Genomic DNA, 20268 nt, shown 5'->3' on the forward strand with positions numbered 1-20268 from the left:
ATAATAGCTATTTACTTTTCTTAAGGTGTTTATTTATCGCCTTTTCTGGAAAAGTAAGGATCGCCCACGCCGAATCCGCATGGAGGATATAAAGAAGGCATTTCCTTCCCACTCTGAGAGCAGCATCAGGAAACGATTAAAACTGTGTGCAGACTTCAAACGAACAGGTATAAGCTCTTGAATGTACACAAAATAGCAGGGCAGTGATGAGCACGTGCATCCATTTGTGTGACAGCAATACTGCATGGCTAGCCCATTGTATTATTGCAGTAATGCAAAGCCAAGCTGCCATGTTACTGCAGTGATGCAATTCTTATCCTGTAACCTCTGTAGTATAAGACTTTTCTTAGCGCAGAAATGTATAATATCCACCTGCCTGTGCACGCTAATTATGTTTCTTTAATCTGCTTCTAAAGGGATGGATTCAAACTGGTGGGTGCTAAAACCAGACTTCCGATTACCCACAGAGGAAGAGATTCGAGCCATGGTATCTCCAGAGCAGTGCTGTGCATATTACAGCATGTTAGCAGCAGAGCAGCGTTTAAAGGTGAGGTGGAATATTGCATTCTTGATGAAGTCCCACTGTGTGTGCCTTTAAAAAAATTACAGCAATAGCCGGATTATATTGTAAATTCTAATAATGTTAGGATTACAATGAGCAATGTTTTGTGCACAGTTTGCAGAATAAAAATACATTCTGATGAAGATTGAACAGTGCCTTATATATTACTTATACCGACTTGTATCAGAGACTCTGTCTGTACAGTAATAAAAGTTTGCACTGGCTTAGTTCACTTAACATTTCACTGAAATGAATATTTGTTGGGGAAATCTGAGTCCTACTCTTCCACATTTAAGTATATTCGGACCAGTGTACTTCCAATTACAGTGTTTAATCTCAACACACTGAGTCTCCAGTTATACTTTTAAAAAGCATTCATTCCAATTCAAGAAACTGCTACTATGAGGATGGCTTTTTAGGACAGACTTGGCTGATTTCTGAATTGGGAGTGGTGATGTGGGTTGGTTTTTGCAATTGATCTGAAACTGATTGATACTTCAGTCTCATCTCTGGATTAGTGTCTAAATCTAACTATTTTAACTGAGCTGCACTGAAGACTGAACGTGTCAGGATTGCAAAGTGATGGGAACTTATTGTGACGAGCTGATTGTGGGTCCTGTGTGAGTGCTTGATTATGGTAAAGTCAGTCCAGAAATCTATGAATCAGCTATGGTTTTGCTTTACAATGCTTAAAATTTCTGAGGCAGTTTAATTCATTTGGCCAAAATCTATTTCTTGTAATTTTGTTTTCTGGCTTTAGAACCAGATTTTGTGTCTGTTTGGTCTCTATCTTCAGCTCCTGAGAAAGGTCTTTTCATTATAAAAAGTTACATCTCACTACTTAATTAAAAGATTCACTGCTGATAGTTGCTCGAAGTCATGGTTTTTGAGACCATATGGTTTGTGCTGCAGACCATTTATATAAAGAAGATTGTTTACAGTTTATTGCCATTAAAAAAAAATTGAAAAGTGGTCCATTAACACTTTGCCTTCTGCCCGCTGAACCAAATGCTGGGTCGGTACCATTTGCTAAGATCCAAATAGTCGGAACATTCAGCCCTTTTTTCTATGCCCAAAATGCTACTAGTACTACAGGTATAACGTCCCGAGACCGGAAACCTCGGGACCGAGGCCATTCTGGTTTTTAGGTTTTTCCGGATTTCGGAGAAGAAATCTAACGTCCCAAATCCCGAAACCCCAAGACTGAGTTTCGGGTATTTCCGGATTTTGGAGAAGAAATCCAACATCCTGAATCCGGAAACCCTTGGGCCGGCCGATTTTCGGGTCTTTCCGGATTTCGGAGACAATCCGACGTCCCGAATCCGGAAACCCTTGGGCCGACTTTCATGTATTTCCGGATTTCGGACCATTACATCCCACGACCCGAATCTGACAATCTCGAGGCCGGGCCGCACCAGTTTGTGTATTTTTGGGGATTCATGTTTGGAAAAAGGTACGTACAGCTTAAAAGTCTGGTTTTCGCGAAATATTTCCGGATTCTGGGCAACGACTCTTGCAATCTGCACAATGTCCGGTTTTCGGACAATCCGGTTTTTAGAACTCCAGATTTCAGACGTTCTACCTGTATTAGTATATCTGATTGTCTCCGATTTCAGAATGAGTTGGGAATTATTTTTTAAAATGGTTATGTTGTTTCCTTAACAAATGAATTTCAATTAGCTGGAATCTGAGCTCTGAACTCCTATGTTGCAGTAGATAGCAGCCAGGCCACCCAGCTAATGGAAAGTTCTGTTGCTTGTAACATAAATTTCTGTTTGAAAGTAATCATTACATTGTATCCAAGAAGCTTATCATCATTGAGAGTTGATTCTATAAGCAGTGCGAAGTTATTTATGTTCACTACTTTACTTGCAGGATGCTGGGTATGGTGAAAAGTCATTCTTTGCACCAGAGGAAGAGAATGAAGAAGAATTTCAGATGAAGATTGATGATGAGGTAACAAGAAGGAAACTTTCTCTTTACTCTTGAGTAAAAACCCCAGCTCTTATGTTATTATAGTCATGCACTTGGCAATGCATATGTTGAGACACTGATGTAATGTCACTAGAGCATGAAGCACTGTTTTCCATCATTAGACCCTTGATACAGTTTCTACTTTGTTTTCACTTCACTGATTTTATATTCATATTATACAATACATGTCATCAAAAATCAAAGGGAATCTTTTAACTCTTTCCACCCCCATACCCAACAGTATGATGCAACAGCAAGTCCATTTTTATTAGCCAAAGACACGGGCATAATTTAAAGAATATCTAACACTGTTTACAACACGAGTAACATGCATCAATTCATCTATCCATTTATCTTCTAATCACCACATTGAAAACCATTTGCAGTGTCTATGATCCAGATTAACAATAAGTGAAAGGAATTCTGGGACCAGTTAGCCTAACATCTATCATTGGAAAAATGCTGGAGTCCATTATTAAGGAAGTAGTAGCAGGACATTTAGAAAATCATAATACAGTCAAGCAGAGTCAGTGCTTTTATGAAAGGGAAATCATGTTTGACAAATTTGCTGGAGTTCTTTGAGGATGTAACGAGCCGGGTGGATAAAGGGGAACCAGTAGATGTCGTGTATTTGGATTTCCAGAAGGCATTCGATAAGGTGCCGCATAAAAGGTTACTGCACAAGATAAGAGCTCACGGGGTTGGGGGTAATATATTAGCTTGGTTGGAGGATTGGCTAACTAATAGAAAACAGAAAGTCTGGATAAATAGGTCATTTTCAGGTTGGCAAACTGTAACTAGTGGGGTGCCACAGGGATCGGTGCTGGGGCCTCAACTATTTACAATCTATATTAATGACTTGGATGAAGGGACAGCGCGTAATGTAGCTAAATTTGCTGATGATACAAAGATAGATGGGAAAGCAAGTTGTGAGGAGGATGCAAAGAATTTGTAAAGTGATATAGACAGGCTAAGTGAGTGGGCAAAAATTTGGCAGATGGAGTATAATGTGGGAAAATATGAGGTTATCCACTTTGGTAGGAAAATAAAAAAGCAAATTATTATTTAAATGGGCAGAGATTACAAAATGCTGAGGTACAGAGGGATCTGGGGGTCCTTGTACATGAAACACAAAAAGTTAGCATGCAGGTACAGCAAGTAATTAGGAAGGCAAATGGAATGTTGGCCTTTATTGCAAGGGGGATAGAGTATAAAGTAGGGAAGTCCTGCTACAACTGTACATGGCGTTGGTAAGACCGCACCTGGAGTACTGCGTACAGTTTTGGTCTCCTTATTTAAGGAGGGATATACTTGCAGAGAAGGTTCACGAGGTTGATTCTTGAGATGAAGGAGTTGTCTTATGAAGAAAGGTTGGGCCTATACTCATTGGAGTTTAGAAGAATGAGAGGTGATCTTACTGAAACATATAAGATTCTGAGGGGGCTTGACAGAGAGGAAGCTTTCCCTCGTGGGGAATCTAGAACTCGGGGGCATAGTTTCCGAATAAGGAATCTCCCATTTAAAACAGAAATGAGGAGGAATTTCTTCTCCAAGCGTCGTGAATATTTAGAATTCTCGACCTTGGAGAGCTGTGGAGGCTGGGTCATTGAATATATTTAAGGTGGAGATAGACAGATTTTTGAATGATAAGGGAGTCTAGGGTTATGGGGAACAGACAGGGAAGTGGAGTTGAGGCCAAGATCTGATTAGCCATGATCTTATTGAATGGCGGAGCAGGCTCGAGGAGGCCAAAACTGCTCCTATTTCTTATGTTCTTATGGACACTAAATTTAAAATTTTTAGTGCTGCAGATAAATTTAGCCTGGTTACCATCGGAGTCTGGAAAATTCTGGGTAAACTGGATTTTTCATGGATTGTTGTTCATGGTAGAAGGGTGTGTGATCGTTCATCCTGGGATGGTTATAACTCTTACCACTTGACCAAGTCCATGTTCTAGCTACTTTTCTTTTATCTCTCTCAGGTCAGGACAGCACCCTGGAATACCACGCGAGCATTCATCGCTGCAATGAAGGGCAAATGTCTACTAGAGGTTACTGGGGTTGCAGACCCTACTGGCTGTGGTGAAGGGTTTTCCTATGTCAAGGTTCCCAACAAACCACAGCAGCAGAAGGTAATCCATCGGAGTCTGAATCCTTGTATTTCTGCCGTCTGTTTACAACACTGGAAACTATGTCTATCGGTCCACTCTTATCCATTTAACTCCAGTCTTCATACTGGCAGCCATTTGCAGTATCTGTGGGCCCAAGTTTCAGGCCGCGCCTAAAACGGCGCAGCCCGGACCTGGATGCCCGTTTTTCGCGCCACAAAGTGTGCCTAAAAAAACTCACCGATTCTCTGGCTCCCTGCAGATCCTCTGGAGCTGGGCGCGGCGCAGCATGAGCTGTGGGGGGCGGAGCCAGGTCCCTGCGCTGAAAACAGTGCCGGGACCTCTGCACATGTGTGCTACAGTGGGCGCGCATGTGCAGTAGCTCCAGGCGCCCAAAACTGTGGGAGGGGCCCGAAGCACGCAGTCCCTAGCCCTGGCCGAATGGCCTCACTGGGGCTGCGTGGATAAGGCTCACCTCCCACACCCAGCTCCCTCCCGACCGGACCCGCCCCGACTTGACTCCCGCTCCCCGGACCGGACCCGACCCCCCCCCCACCCCCCCCCCCAGCGACCCGACCTCCGCTCTCCCCCACCGACCCTCCCCGACCTCCGCTCTCCCTCCCCGATCTCCGCTCTCACCCCGACGACCCAACACCCCCCCCCCCCCCCCCCCCGACCTCCGCAACTCCTGTACGCGACACCCCCACCCCCCAACCTCCGCGACCCGGGACCCGACGCCACCTACCTGTAAATCCAGCCCGAATTCTTGGGCCCGGCCCGTTCAGCCTTCTTCTCCCTTCCTGCCTCCCTCCCCTCTCCTTTCCTCCCCTCTCCTTTCCTCCCTCCCTCTCCTTTCCTCCCTCCCTCTCCTTTCCTCCCTCCCCTCTCCTTCCCTCCCTCCCCTCTCCTTCCCTCACTCCCCTCTCCTCTCTTCCCCTCCCCTCTCCTCTCCTCTCTTCCTCCCCCCTTCCCTTCCTCCCCCCTTCCCTTCCTCCCCCCTTCCCTTCCTCCCCCTTCCCTTCCTCCCCCCTTCCCTTCCTCCCCCCTTCCCTTCCTCCCCCCTTCCCTTCCTCCCCCCTTCCCTTTCTTTCCCTCCTTCCCTCCCTCGCCTCTCCTTCCCTCCGTCCTTCCCTCCCTCCTCTCTCCTTCCCTCCCTCCCCTCTCCTTCCCTCCCTCCCTCCTCTCTCCTTCCCTCCCTCCCTCCTCTCTCCTTCCCTCCCTCCCTCCCTCCCTCCCTCACTCATCTCTCCTTCCCTCCCTCCCTCCCTCCTCTCTCCTTCCCTCCTTCCCTCCCTCCCTCCCTCCCTCCCTCCCCTCTCCTTCCCTCCCTCCCTCCTCTCTCCTTCCCTCCCTCCCCTCTCCTTCCCTCCCTCCCCTCTCCTTCCCTCCCTCCCTCCTCTCTCCTTCCCTCACTCCCTCCCTCCTCTCTCCTTCCCTCACTCCCTCCCTCCTCTCTCCTTCCCTCACTCCCTCCCTCCCTCCTCTCTCCACTCCCTCCGCTCTCCCCTCCCTCCCTCCTCTCTCCCCTCCCTCCCTCCTCTCTCCCCTCCCTCCCTCCCTCCCTCCTCTCTCCCCTCCCTCCCTCCTCTCTCCCCTCCCTCCCTCCCTCCCTCCTCTCTCCTTCACTCCCTCCCTCCTCTCTCTTCCCCTCTCTCTCTCCCCTCCCTCCCTCCCTCCTCTCTCTCCCCTCCCTCCCTCCCCTCCCTCCCTCCTCTCTCCCCTCCCTCCCTCCTCTCCCCTCCCTCCCTCCCTCCTCTCTCCCCTCCCTCCCTCCTCTCTCCTCTCTCCTCTCTCCCCTCTCCCCTCTCCCCTCTCCCCTCTCCCCTCTCCCCTCTCCCCTCTCCCCTCTCCCCTCTCCCCTCTCCCCTCTCCCCTCTCCCCTCCACCTCCATTCCCTCGCTGTTAGAAACACAGACACTGACAGAGAGTGAGAGACACACACAGACAGAGAGATAGAGACACACTGAGGGGGCCATCCCAGCACGTTGTTGGAGGACTCCCGGTGCTGCAGTCGGTAAGTAGAAAATGTTTTATTTATTGATTTTTTAAATTTTTTTTACTTAATTTTTTTGGATTGATTTATTGGTGTATTTATCATTTATTATTGATGCTGGCTCTTTATTTGTAAAACTGAAGTGTTTAATGTTTGTAAACTTCCCTTTAAACCCCCCCCCCATTCCATACGCCTGATTTGTAACCTACGCCTGATTTTCTAAGTGTAGACAAGGTTTTTCTGAGCGTACAAAAATCTACACATACTCCATTCTAAGTTAGTTTGGAGTAAGTTTTCACTGCCTAAACTTTCAAAACAGGCATAAATGGCCGGACACGCCCCCTTTTGGAAAAAAAAATCTGTTCCAAACTGAAACTGTTCTAACTGACTAGAACTGGAGCAAACTAAATGCCGAGAATTGCAATTTCTAAGATACTCCATTCTAAACCAGTTGCTCTTTTAAAAAAAAAAACAGGAGCAACTCAGACCGAAACTTGGCCCCAATGAGTGCTCTTCATTCATGGAATATGCCTCCTCACTCATTCACTTTCTCTACACAGTAAAACATAGTATCAAAGTGGGTGCTTTCCTTCTGTTTGGCACCAGTGATAATTACTTAAGCGAGATCATTAACATAATTTTATCATAGCAATGAGGACTGACTCAGGTACATACAGAAACGAGAAACGTACATTAACTTCAAGCATTAACGTTTGGGTGTTTGTGACTGAAATTAAGTGTTTTTTGGGGTAGGGCAGTCGGTGATATTCACACAAATGTTTTATGGTAGCTGCTTTTTGGGTGGTACCTGCAGACAATTTTGTTTCCCACATTCGTCTACAATTTTCAGCACTGCAAGCTATTAACTGAACTCTTTGATTGTGAAATGAGAAGGAAAATATGGCAATTACTATGGGATCAATAAGCACTTGCACACATAATCCAGCTTTTGGGCTAGTCCTGGATGCTAGTTGTAGCTGTGCCAGTGGCAACGTTCAGTACCAGCATATTAGACTACATGAGTTGAGCTCAGCGCTATTAGCTGAAAATGGCAACTGTCTTCATGATCAGGATGCAAGAATTTTCATGAAGCTGTTGACCCATGATTTGGAGGTCAGCTAGTAATAACATCAAGCCAGGCGTGGTGAGTGGCTTTTACTGGTACAACCACTTTATGGAATGGAATAATGACCTCCAGAGAATTTGGGAAACGAGGTGTGTGTCTTTAGCTAACATCTGCTTGGCATGGAAGCAGGCTTGGGCAATGGCCATCAGTGAAAGTCTCTAAACCCATCGCTACTATAGCATAGTACATGATCAAACAAGCAGAATGCTCTACAGGCACTCGTGTTAGAAATTCTGTGTAAAATCTTGCTGTGGACACCTAGATTAGGGACACGGTCTAATGATTTGATCCTACCAAAAATATTAACCTGTTTTTTTCTAACCTGTGTCTTTCCAAAAAATTCTGTTTTTATGTTTGAGACTATTAACAATCCCTTGGAATTTTATGTACTTTTGATGATAAATGTTGACCCTTTCATAATTGTCAGTAGTTGTAAATTGATTTAAGTTGCCGCATTAAATCGAAAAATTTAGAAAACCAATTTTGAATTTGATTTCCAGGATGACAACCAGCCCCAACCTGTGAAGAAGACAGTGACGGGAACAGATGCTGACCTGCGGCGCTTGTCTCTGAAAAATGCCAAACAGCTCCTTCGGAAGTTTGGAGTACCAGAGGAAGAGGCAAGTTGTTGCCCTGCCAATTTTATCAGCAATAAGTCCTTTACTGGTCTGTACTGGAGTAAAAAGTGGGATTGACTTTCATTTTAATAGGAACATTTTAGAATTCAGATTTATTTGATAAATTCTATTTGTTTCAGTTATAAATCAGCACATTGATGTAAAGTGCTGTACAAGTTTATAAAGCAAATATCACAAAAGCTGGCAAATTCAGTTGAAACTCTGATGTTTTTATTCATTTTATAAACAGATTAAAAAGCTATCTCGATGGGAAGTTATTGACGTTGTGCGTACAATGTCAACAGAGCAGGCCCGGTCTGGAGATACTCCTATGAGCAAATTTGCCCGTGGTTCACGTTTTTCAGTTGCTGAACATCAGGAGAGATACAAGGAGGAGTGTCAGCGAATCTTTGACCTTCAGAACAAGTAAGTAAGACTGTTCCTAGCAATTGTAACTTCACTATGACCTTCCATCGCGCACCAGGCTCATATCTGTATTGCAACCCACCAAAGCCCCTCTTTTGAAACTGCATACTTGCAGATACTTGCCTCCCTCTGGAAAGCCACACTAGTGCAACTCTCCGAATTCCACACCAGTAGAGGTATTAGAATGGAATTAAAATGAATTTACTAAGACATAAAAAACATTGTTAATTTGTCAGTTAGCTTCGTTGTCTGGTAGGGTTGATGTTGGTGCGAAGTTTTGGCTAATTATAGTTCTAGTCAGTGTCGAAAACCTGTTGATATTTTAACACTGACCAACGCACAATATTAGTCCTTAGAATTTAAATACACCATACCTTCCTCTAGTCAAGAAGAAGGATTCAAGCGATGATAACCAATTGCAGTCAAGCTGTTTCGATTTGCTGCGACCACGGTGGTATTCAGGCAGGCGTCTCCTCAAAACGCAACACTGCAACCAGTTACACTTATTTGGGTTTCTTTGCTTACACCCATTGGGATTAGCTTCAAAAATTGCCGACCATTCTGAGTGAGAAAATTGATAAAATAATACACCAGGAGAATTACCGCCTGACAGTTTTGTAGATCTCTCGACCCGGCCCACCATGCCAGGTGAAGCTCAGCTTAACCAGCACTGAGCTATCTGCCTGATCCTCTCACACCTTGCTGTAGCCTGGGTTGCACCAGAACCACCAGTATCATCTGGAGATTCAGTTCTGTGCTGGCTGGCATCGCAATGTGTGCTCTGATAGTTGCCCTGATGGACAGCTTGCTGGAATCCATTCTCTTGCCCATTCTGTGCCAGTGCTGACAAAAGTGGTTACCCCAACCCAGATGAGCTCATTGCATTGGTATGCATGTCTACTTTGTCACCCTTTACTTCAGGGAACTTTCCATGAGGTCTTGAAACCCAATCTCAGATAGTCCTTTTTTCAGGGTCATCGTGGCCATGGAGGGCGTCTTGATCTTTGCTAATATCATATGAATCTGCGTATCCTTGTCTCTCTATTTCTGCTCTTTCTGCACTCCATACAGCTCCAGGGGGAGGTTCAGATCTCTCGGGCATGAACATGATAGGAAGGTCTGAGCTTTTCCGTCACTTCCACTTGCATGGCCGGAGTCCATTGATCATTTGACATTCTCAGCAGTTTGATTAGAAAACTGAAAGGTGTTCTAGTTGTCATTGTCCTCACTATAGAGCCTTGGTCCACAATTTCCCTGTCTATTCCACCATTGGGGACTGCCTGGAATTGGATTGGCTTCCAGCTAATGAATTGAAGGAGAAGTCTCTGAAGAAATGAAAAGTTATGAAATGCTGAACGATACCCCTTCTGATCAAAGAACCAAAGCTTTTGATGGTTTCAACTTTTAGGATGACCCAGAATCAACTTGGGGTTTTCGGTTCCCTATGCCTCAGCTGACTTGCTACACTTGTCCAACTCTCTGATTCAGCAGTTGTGTTCCAAGTATGGAAAGGCCAGCACCCAGTCGATCAAACCTGAACTCTGATTGTGATGCCAAACTGTTAAATCTTTGACAAAAGCAAAACACTGCGGATGTTGGAAATCTGAAATTAAAATGGAAAATGCTGGAAGCACTCAGCATCTGTGGAGAGTGTAACCGAGTTAATGGGGAGGAAAATTGCGGTCGGAGGCTTCCTTCGGACGAACGCCTCCGACCTGAAAATACCTGGGCCTGGACCACCAATCACTAAGTAGTACAGGTTGAGCGACCAGAGTTCCGAAATCTGGAATGTTCTGCAATCTGGACACCATGGCAGAATCGTCCGGAAAATGTTCCGAAATCCGCACTCTCCTCCCTCGGCGGGCGGCCCGACCTCGCCCCCTCACCTCGGCGGCCCGACCTCGCCCCCTCACCTCGGCGGCCCGACCTCGCCCCCTCACCTCGGTGGCCTGACCTCGCCCTCCCTTCCCCCCCCCCCCCCCCCCTTACCTTGGCCACCCACCCATCCCCAGGCAAAGGCATTCCAATATCTGGAAAGGTCTCGGTCCCAAGGTTTCCGGATTTCGGACGTCACACCTAAATTCTTATTGATAAAAATGGGAACTGCGCTTTTAAGAGTTCCCATTACAATCAATGAGAAAACCCTCCTAAAACGAGAAACACAGCATAATAAATTTAAAAAAAACACCTCGCATATTTAAAATTAAATTAAATTAAAAATTATTTGTTTTAGAAAAAGTATGTATTTGGAAATTGTTTTATGTATTTTAATAGGGTTAAGAATAAACTTACCTTAATAGACACGGTTTAGAATATAAAAATGAATGATTAAATTTAATTTTTATATGTTTTAAAAGTGTTACACTGGTAAAAGTAGACTCTACGCCTGCTTTTACCAGGCATAAAAGTTTGAAGGACATTCGTTGGGCAAATAGCCTAATTTCTGCTTTGCGGATGTCCTTCTCATGGGGATGAGTAGATTCTGTCAGAAGAAATCTTGATAGATTGGAAAAGCCGATACTTGGCGCTTGCACATCGCGCCCCAAGAAACGGCATTTGCGAGGCTTTGCCGGGTGCATGCACACTCCGTACGGACCTGGTGAGGCAGCAATTATCAGCCCAATATTTCAGGTCGATGATCTTTCATCAGAAAATGTTAACTCTGTTTCTCTCTCCCCAGATGCTAAGTGTTTCCAGCATTTTCTGTTATTATTAAACTCTTCACTTATCTGTGTTTTCCTAGAGAATGTGGCTCAGGTTGCATTGCTTGCCAATAGATTCACTGGGTTGGGTTCACATAGAATTTTACAGCACAGAAAATGGGTGCCCTGGATTTGGGTTACTCATCGACAGATCTTTTGCATTGCGAGAAAATCGGCAACTAACATTTGTTTGCTCAAGTATTGTACACAAGTCCGCTTGGAATCCGTTTTATTTTTCTGAGAAACAGATATTTTTATTTGTGCTTCTTCCATTTCACTTAATACCCAAGAAAGTTTCCAGAAGTATGGGTGGTTCAGGTCCCCCCCTCAACTCTCCCTAGTTCCGAGTCGCTAGCGAATGGAGTTTGTGGCGGGGTCCAACCCATTGTCTTCGCTCCCTGCCACAAACTCCGTTCCCTAGCTACCGACTCCATCCCTCTCCCTAACATCTGTCTGAGGCTGAACCAGACTGTTCACAACCTTGGTGTCATATTTGACCCTGAAATGAGCTTCGACCAAAAACCCGCGCCATAACGAAGACCGCCTAGTTCCACCTCTGTATCATCGCCCATCTCCGGCCCTGCCTCAGCTCATCTGCTGCTGAAACCCTCATCCATGCCTTTGTTACCTCTAGACTTGACTATTGTAATGCACTCCTAACTGACCTCCCACGTTCTACCCTACGTAAACTTGAGGTCATCCAAAACTCGGCTGCCCATGACCTAACTCGCACTAAATCCCGTTGACCTTTCACCCCTGTGCTTGCTGACCTAAATTGGCTCCTTGTTTTCAAATCCCTCCATGGCCTTGCATCTCCCTATCTCTGTAATCTCCTCCAGCCCCACAACTCCGAGATATCTGCGCTCCTCTAATTCTGGCCTCTTGAGCATCCCTGAATTTAATTGCTCAACCATTGGTGGCCGTGCCTTCAGCTGCCTCGGCCCTAAGCTCTGTTACAATACATCTTCAGAAGAATGAGAGGGGACCTCATAGAAACGTTTAAAATTCTGACGGGTTTAGACAGGTTAGATGCAGGAAGAATGTTCCCAATGTTGGGGAAGTCCAGAACCAGGGGTCACAGTCTAAGGATAAGGGGTAAGCCATTTAGGACCGAGATGAGGAGAAACTTCTTCACCCAGAGAGTGGTGAACCTGTGGAATTCTCTACCACAGAAAGTAGTTGAGGCCAATTCACTAAATATATTCAAAAGGGAGTTAGATGAAGTCCTTACTACTCGGGGGATCAAGTGGTATGGCGAGAAAGCAGGAATGGGGTACTGAAGTTTCATGTTCAGCCATGAACTCATTGAATGGCGGTGCAGGCTAGAAGGGCTGAATGGCCTACTCCTGCACCTATTTTCTATGTTTCTATGATTCATGTTGCCGCCAAAAAAGGAATGTGGGTTGATCTTGTGTCAGTATCATCATTGGGCTGAATTCCAAGCTAGTTGAAGATAGCATTGTTTTATAGTTCTGTTGATACATTCAAAACTGAAAACTTATTTTTCACACAATTGACATGTGTAATTCCAGAGAGTGTCGAATTGCTTTGTTCACTTTCAGGGTCCTGTCTTCAACAGAGGTTCTCTCTACAGACACAGACAGCAGCTCAGCAGAAGATAGTGATTTTGAGGAAATGGGAAAAAATATTGAAAACATGTTGCAGAATAAGAAAACAAGCTCGCAACTTTCACGTGAGCGTGAGGAGCAGGAGCGCAAGGAACTGCAGAGAATGTTAATGGGAGAGGAAATCGGAAATGATAAGGACCGCGACAAAAAGGAGAAGAAAGACAGGAAAGGTTCATGTGAGTGACGCTTGCTCGATATTGCTGCAGGAGAGGCATCATTTTACTGACTGCTCAGTAAGATTTAGCTGCTGCTATGTGTGGGCTGGTGATGCAGGGCTGAAGCCGAGTGCTGCAGGAAGTGGGCCAAAGGTGGGTGTTGCAGGATGTAAGTCTGAGGGTAGGTGATGAAGCTGGGTATGGCAAATTAAGCCCCGAGGGAGTCAAAATGCAAATGTTGATTGAGCCTAGATAATTTGTGTTAAGTTTCTTGACTGAAAATGCTCCTCCAGAATGCACTGAATCTGTTAAATATTAGAGGCAGGAGAGCAGAATTGTGAAGTCACTCGACCTTTTTTGGTGTAGAATACCAGTTATATAAATTACTGGATTTTTTTTTAAACCATTCAGTATATTAAAGTTTGGTGTAATGGACAGAAGTGCTTGCTGTTGGGCAAAATGCTGAGCTTTGCACTAAGGAAGTGGTTAAACTGTAGGAATGTCTGTATCGTTGACTGAAATGTGGTTGACTGAAGGTGCACTGTAAGAATAAAAAAAAGATCACAGATATTAATCTTTCTGTGATGTTCTATAGTCTCAGGCAGTAATGTTTGTTATTTCACCCATCAGTTTTCCCCTTGTGACAAAACAAGATTCAGCACTCGAGCATAACATGAGGGACTTGCAGCCCATATTGCTGTCCTGATTGTGATCAGCTAATTCAGCACATACTTTGATCGAGTTTGAGACGTTCTGGTCTGTGTGGCTCAGTTACTCCATTTTTAATAACTGGGGCATTGGAGAGCTTCATTTCACAGCTATTTTTGTTTAGTTTCATTTTATTTTCAGTGGGAATGAACATATTAAATGATTGAGTACATTGGTTGCAGTAGCCAATCACAAATGTATTTCTCCAATTAGCAAACACTGAGAGATCAAGTGTGCATTCAAGCCTTGGATTGTTTGGGCAAAATGGATCTTCCTGTTGTCGCACCATGGCCTCGACTGTGGTCAGTGGTGAAGCGATAGCACTCGCCACCGTTCTCGAAGAAAACTACCCACAAAGATTTAGCGATTTCTATGGCGTGAATTTCACCTCTCCCGGCCTTTCTTTGATTCTGGCTTCAAATTAAGGGGATCTCCAGTATCCAGCAACAGTGATATCATCAAGCTGGCAAAGCAGCCAATCACAATGAAAAATTCTCAGACAGCAAACCAGGAAGTAAAATGCACTGATTTTCCTTCACATAATCATTTTACAGAGTGCGAAATAAAGATTGGGACAGACAAATGGAATTAAGGTAGAAGCTGAAATATCATAACTAAACTTAAAAAAAAAAATTAGATTAAAAACCATGGAATGTTTATCGTAATGGAAAAATTTGACATTCCACCAATATAATTAGTGTTTCAGAGCCAGAATAGTTGTTCAGCAATCAGTACACCTTTAAAGACCAAGTTACACCTCTTCCAGCAAGTCTTTTTCTGTTTTTTTAACAGCAATACTTCAGAGTAAAAGGGGAAGTTTTTGTCAGTTCTGTATGATTTAAATTGATTGAGGGCACCGGAGAATTCCAAAGCACAGCCTATGGAGGAGCAAGGAACGACTGTCAGCAACTTCTGGATTTACACGTTTATCTGTGCATGTGAGGACTACAGAAGTTGCTGTCAGTTTCAGAGAAGTAATGACGGCGAACGCTGACAGTTTTGCCGTCATTACTACCGCAAAATCCGAGCCATTATTTGTTATCAAGGAAAGAACCAGGGTCCGACTCAGTGACTCCTGCTGGAAGTGCATCTGTGAACATAAGATGAGGACAGGATTGGGCTCAACAGTGATGTCCCCCATGGTTAAATAGCCTACCAATATGCTATGTCTAGACTCGCACATGAAAATGAGGTATATGAGAGAGCCATAAAACTGCATCCCTGTCTTCTGGGCAATGGGATGAGAGAGAATATTAGCTACATTCTCCAGATTACAAAGGATCTTATGCCATATAAAAGTAAGTTATTTTCCTACTTTTTAAAAACTTTTGTGTTTATCACTGCTGGAGAATGAATCTCTCTTCATTTCAGGCCCCGAGTATTGACACATACAAAACAGCCAGTTACAGAGTAAAGCTCCCTCCACTCTGCTCAAACAATGTGCCTCAGATGAGTACTCCCTACTGCACCAGCCATCCTGTGGCCTTGCAAGTGAGACAGCAATTAGTCCCCAAATAGGCACAGTGTTGAGCTGTAGGGCCATGCTTACTAGCGACTGATTTAAGACTGCCCAAATCTGTTTCACAGAGGACCCTCATAGCCAGCAGAGTGAGGAGACTTTCATCTCATTAGTCTGAGCTGGATTTTGACCCAGGTCTGAGTTGAAAGGTCAGTGTCTAACCCACTGGTCCACCCAGATATCCATCTTTTCCTCCTTTCATCTTTGGATCAAATACTACATAGCTGTTTGATTTGACATTAAACAGTGATATCTAGGTAATATTTTGATCTTTCAGCATGCAGCACTCCCACTCCTGGAGTGTTTCACAAAGATGATGACACAGCCTCTGTTACCAGCCTGAACTCCTCAGCAACAGGACGACGGCTCAAGATTTATCGTACGTTCCGCGATGAAGATGGGAAGGAGTATGTAAGGTGTGAGACTGTCAGGAAAGCTGCTGTAATCGATGCGTATGTTCGAATACGGACAACAAAAGATGAAGACTTTATGTAAGTGGAATGTTCACTGCTTCTCAGTTATACTTTAGAGTGGTTTTATTCTGCTAGAATTTACATCTGGGGCTGAATTACATCTGACTGAGAAATAGTTGCTTTGTCAAAGGCAATCTTAATAAATATTAAGGCAAATTAATTCTTTGGATGGGTTTGTAGCAAGCAGTATATTGAAGGTCAAATGGGGTCTTCAGGGTGAGCAGTGAATTGATCCTTAAACTTCTGCATGAGCCATGGCTCAGTGGTAGCACTATTGTTTCTGAGTCCAAATGTTTTAAGTCCCACTGGTTTTGAGCACATAATCCAGGCTGACACTCCAGAATGAATGCTGAACTTTTGGAGGTGCCATCCTTTGGATGAGATGTTTGAGATGATAAACCAAAACCCTGTCTGCCTTCTCAGGTGGACGTAAAAGATACCATGGAACTATTTCAAAGAAGTGTCCTGGCCAATATTTGTCCTTCAACCAACATCACTAAAACAGATTATCTGATCATTATCTCATTGCTGCTTGTGATATCTTGTGTGCCAATTGGCTGCCACATTTCCAACATTAAAGTACTTCATTTGCTGTAAAGTGCTTTAGGGCGTCCTGAGGTTGTGAAAGGCACTATATAAATGCAATTCTTCTTTCCACTTCTTTCCTCCTTGAAAACCTTCCTTAAAACCTACAACATTGACCAAGCTTTGTCCTTTGACTGTCAAATTTTTGACTGATTTATACTCATGTGAAGCACCTTGAGACGTTTTACTACATTAAGGACGCTGTATAAATGCAAGTTTTTGTTGATACAAAATAAATGCCAATGGTAGAGATGTTTAAGATTTCATTTTTAAAGAGCACTTTTGAGACACACGAGACAGCCAGGGACTGACAAAAGGAGTTGTGTAAAATCTGCAGTTGGGTTAAATTAGTGTCAGTCAAAATTAGATACAGATAAATGCAAGGCATTATGTGTCAGAAAGGAATAGACTGCCTTCGCCTAGCTTAGGAAATTCAGAATTGGGTGAAGTATTCAAATAATATATAGTTGTATTCATTATTTCATAAAAGAGCGATGTAGCTTGACATCAAATGATTGAACAAGTATTGGATCAAGACCGAAACAACATGGAAACTACTTGGAAAAAAAGATTTCATTCTTCGGTGTCATTCTTGCGTTTTTGTGTCCGTCTTTCACAGCCGCAAATTTGCTTTATTTGATGAGCAACATCGTGAGGAAATGCGACGAGAACGACGCAGAATTCAGGAACAACTTCGCCGACTCAAACGGAATCAGGAGAAGGAGAAATTGAAAGGGCCACCAGAGAAAAAACCCAAAAAGGTCAAAGAAAGACCTGACCTTAAGGTAACCAATCTGAAAATGCATTGATTTTATGCAATCAGAAGGGTCTGATCTAATATGAAACCAGTTTCATTTGTAACTTCAAAACCCCAATTGTCATAATTCATTTCTTTCTTGCTTCCTCATACCTTGGTGAAGTCTTCCTTTTTGCAGTGAGATCAGACTTATCAATTACATGACCTAATTAATCAGTCCGACTTCAGGTTCAGCTGTCAGACTTGTTTACTTTTAGAGGGAAATTGACTTCACACCAAAAATGGTCTGAGCGATTCCTGTACATTAATCTAACTTCCAGGGTGAGTGAGGTGGGCTGAGAGTCCTTCTTACTGAAACTTCTTGTGTTTCCATTTTGTGAAGTTAAGATTCAGTGCCTTTATCATTGCCTTTCTTTGACTACTTTCCAAGTCCTCTTTCCAAAAAGTATTCCATTTTGCCCCCTCACTAGCAGAGTGAAAGCAGGATGGAATAGCAGTCGGGATGTGCTGAGCACATGGGTGAGGCAGAGAATATTAAAATCTGTCTCCTCTCCAGGAAAGTGTCTAAAATATTTAAGGTATATGTAAACACTACCTGGGTGCTTGGACTATGTGGGATCTAATGTTATGACCTAACTTATTCAGAATGTTTTGAGATACTGGTAATCTGTATTTTGTCATTTTTTAAAAAGTCTTGCAATTGGAAGGTCGAGTAAGAACTCAAAGCTCCCTTCTTTCTTTTCCCTATTTACAGCTAAAATGTGGTGCCTGTGGTGCCATTGGTCACATGAGGACCAATAAATTTTGTCCTCTGTATTACCAAACAAATGCTCCACCAAGTAACCCAGTTGCGATGACAGAGGAACAGGAGGAAGAGCTTGAAAAGACTGTTATACCCAATGACAACGAGGAACTTATCAAAGTAGAAGGAACTAAAATTGTGCTGGGCAAACAACTGATTGAGAGGTAAGTAAGAAATTGTGGTTAGTGCTGAGGACAAGAAAGGAATTCTGCATAGTTAACCTGCGCAAGAAGATGTTGAAAAGAAAAATGGGTAATTGTTTTGAAAGATGGGAACAAAACCTGCGTAGCAGTTTTGTAGTCATGGAGGCGAGAAATGGATGTTTCGAGTAATTTTATAAGCACCTTGTCACAAATTACCTTTGTGTTTTTTGATTAAACTCAGTGTTACCTAAGAGAGGGGGATAAAAAAGGAGGGGTGTCGCAATAATGATTAAAGAAATAATCACAGCTGTGAGGAGGGGGATGATATGTTGGAAGGATCATCAAATGAGGCCATATGGGTTGAACTGAAGAACAAAAAAGGGGCAATCACTTTGCTGCAAGTGTACTATAGACCCCCAAACAGTCAGAGGGATATAGAAGAGCAAATATGTCGGCAAGTTTCTGAGAAGTGCAAAAACAATAGGACAGTAATAGTATGGGATTTCAATTACCCTAATATTAACTGGGATAGAATTAGTGTGAAAGGTATAGAGGGAGCAGAATTCGTAAAATGCATTCAGCAGAAATTTATTAGCCAGTATGTAGCAAGCCCAACAGGAAGGAGGAGGTTCTGGACTTAGTTTTAGGGAATGAAGCTGGGCAGGTGGAAGGGGTATCAGCCCCTTGAGCCTGCTCTGCCATTTTATAAGATCATGGCTGATCTGATCTTTGGGCTCAGCTCCACTTCCCTGCCCACTCTATCTCCACCTTAAATATATTCAATGACCCAGCCTCCACAGCCCTCTGGGGCAGAGAATTCCCCAGATTTACGACCCCCTCGGAGAAAAAATTCCTCCTCATCTCAGTTCTAAATGGGCATCCCCTTATTCTTAAACTATGCCCCCTCATTCTAGATTCCCCCACCAGTGGAAATATCCTCTCTGCATCTACCTTGTCGAGTCCCCTCAATATCTTATATGTTTCAATAAGATCACCTCTCATCCTTCTAAGCTCCAATGAGTATAGACCCAACCTGCTCAATCGTTCTTCATAAGTCAATCCCTTCATCTCAGGAATCAACCCAGTGAACCTTCTCTGAACTGCCTCCAATGCAAGTATATCCCTCCTTAAATAAGGAGACCAAAACTCTACGCAGGTGTGGTCTCACCAATACTCTGTACAGTTGTAGCAGGACTTCTCTGCTTTTATACTCCATTCCCCTTACAATAAAAACCAACATTCCATTTGCCTTCCTGATTACATAGAAACATACAAAATAGGTGCAAGAGTAAACCATTCGGCCCTTCGAGCCTGCACCACCATTCAATATGATCATGGCTGATCATACAACTTCAGTACCCCATTCCTGCTTTCTCTCCATACCCCTTGATCCCTTTCGCCATAAGGGCCACATCTAACTCCCTTTTGAATATATCTAACGAACTGGCCTCAACAACTTTCTGTGGCAGAGAATTCCACAGGTTCACAATTCTCTGAGTGAAGAAGTTTCTCCTCATCTCAGTCCTAAATGGCTTACCCCTTATTCTTAGACTGTGACCCCTGGTTCTGGACTTCCCCAACATCGGGAACATTCTTTCTGCATCTAACCTGTCCAATCCCGTCAGAATTTTATATGTTTCTATGAGATCCCCTCTCATTCTTCTAAATTCCAGTGAATATAAGCCTAGTCGATCCAGTCTTTCTTCATATGTCAGTGCTGCCATCCTGGGAATCAGTCTAGTGAACTTTCGCTGCACTCCCTCAATAGCAAGAATGTCCTTCCTCAGATTAGGAGACCAAAAGTTGAAGGTTGGCATGCAGGTACAGCAGGTGGTTAAGAAAGCAAATGGCATGTTGGCCTTCATAGCGAGGGGATTTGAGTACAGGGGCAGGGAGGTGTTACTACAGTTGTACAGGGCCTTGGTGAGGCCACACCTGGAGTATTGCGTACAGTTTTGGTCTCCTAACTTGAGGAAGGACATTCTTGCTAT

General features: G+C 43.9%; 1 protein-coding gene across 5 annotated transcripts in view; it reads left to right on the forward strand.

Annotated features, from left to right (window-relative positions):
* The window catches only part of taf1 (TAF1 RNA polymerase II, TATA box binding protein (TBP)-associated factor), a 153581-nt gene that overhangs the window by 85092 nt on the left and 48221 nt on the right, over positions 1-20268 (forward strand). For all 5 annotated transcript variants that reach the window (XM_070882593.1, XM_070882594.1, XM_070882596.1 and 2 more), the window contains 10 exons: positions 26-167; positions 417-547; positions 2438-2518; positions 4518-4667; positions 8263-8382; positions 8630-8805; positions 13070-13311; positions 15795-16008; positions 17195-17360; positions 18087-18298. In XM_070882593.1, coding sequence (XP_070738694.1) covers positions 26-167; positions 417-547; positions 2438-2518; positions 4518-4667; positions 8263-8382; positions 8630-8805; positions 13070-13311; positions 15795-16008; positions 17195-17360; positions 18087-18298 — 1634 coding nt within the window. The remainder of the gene's footprint in view (positions 1-25; positions 168-416; positions 548-2437; positions 2519-4517; positions 4668-8262; positions 8383-8629; positions 8806-13069; positions 13312-15794; positions 16009-17194; positions 17361-18086; positions 18299-20268) is intronic.

Source organism: Pristiophorus japonicus, chromosome 6 (assembly GCF_044704955.1).
Source record: "Pristiophorus japonicus isolate sPriJap1 chromosome 6, sPriJap1.hap1, whole genome shotgun sequence".
NCBI classification, from domain to species: Eukaryota; Metazoa; Chordata; class Chondrichthyes; family Pristiophoridae; genus Pristiophorus; species Pristiophorus japonicus.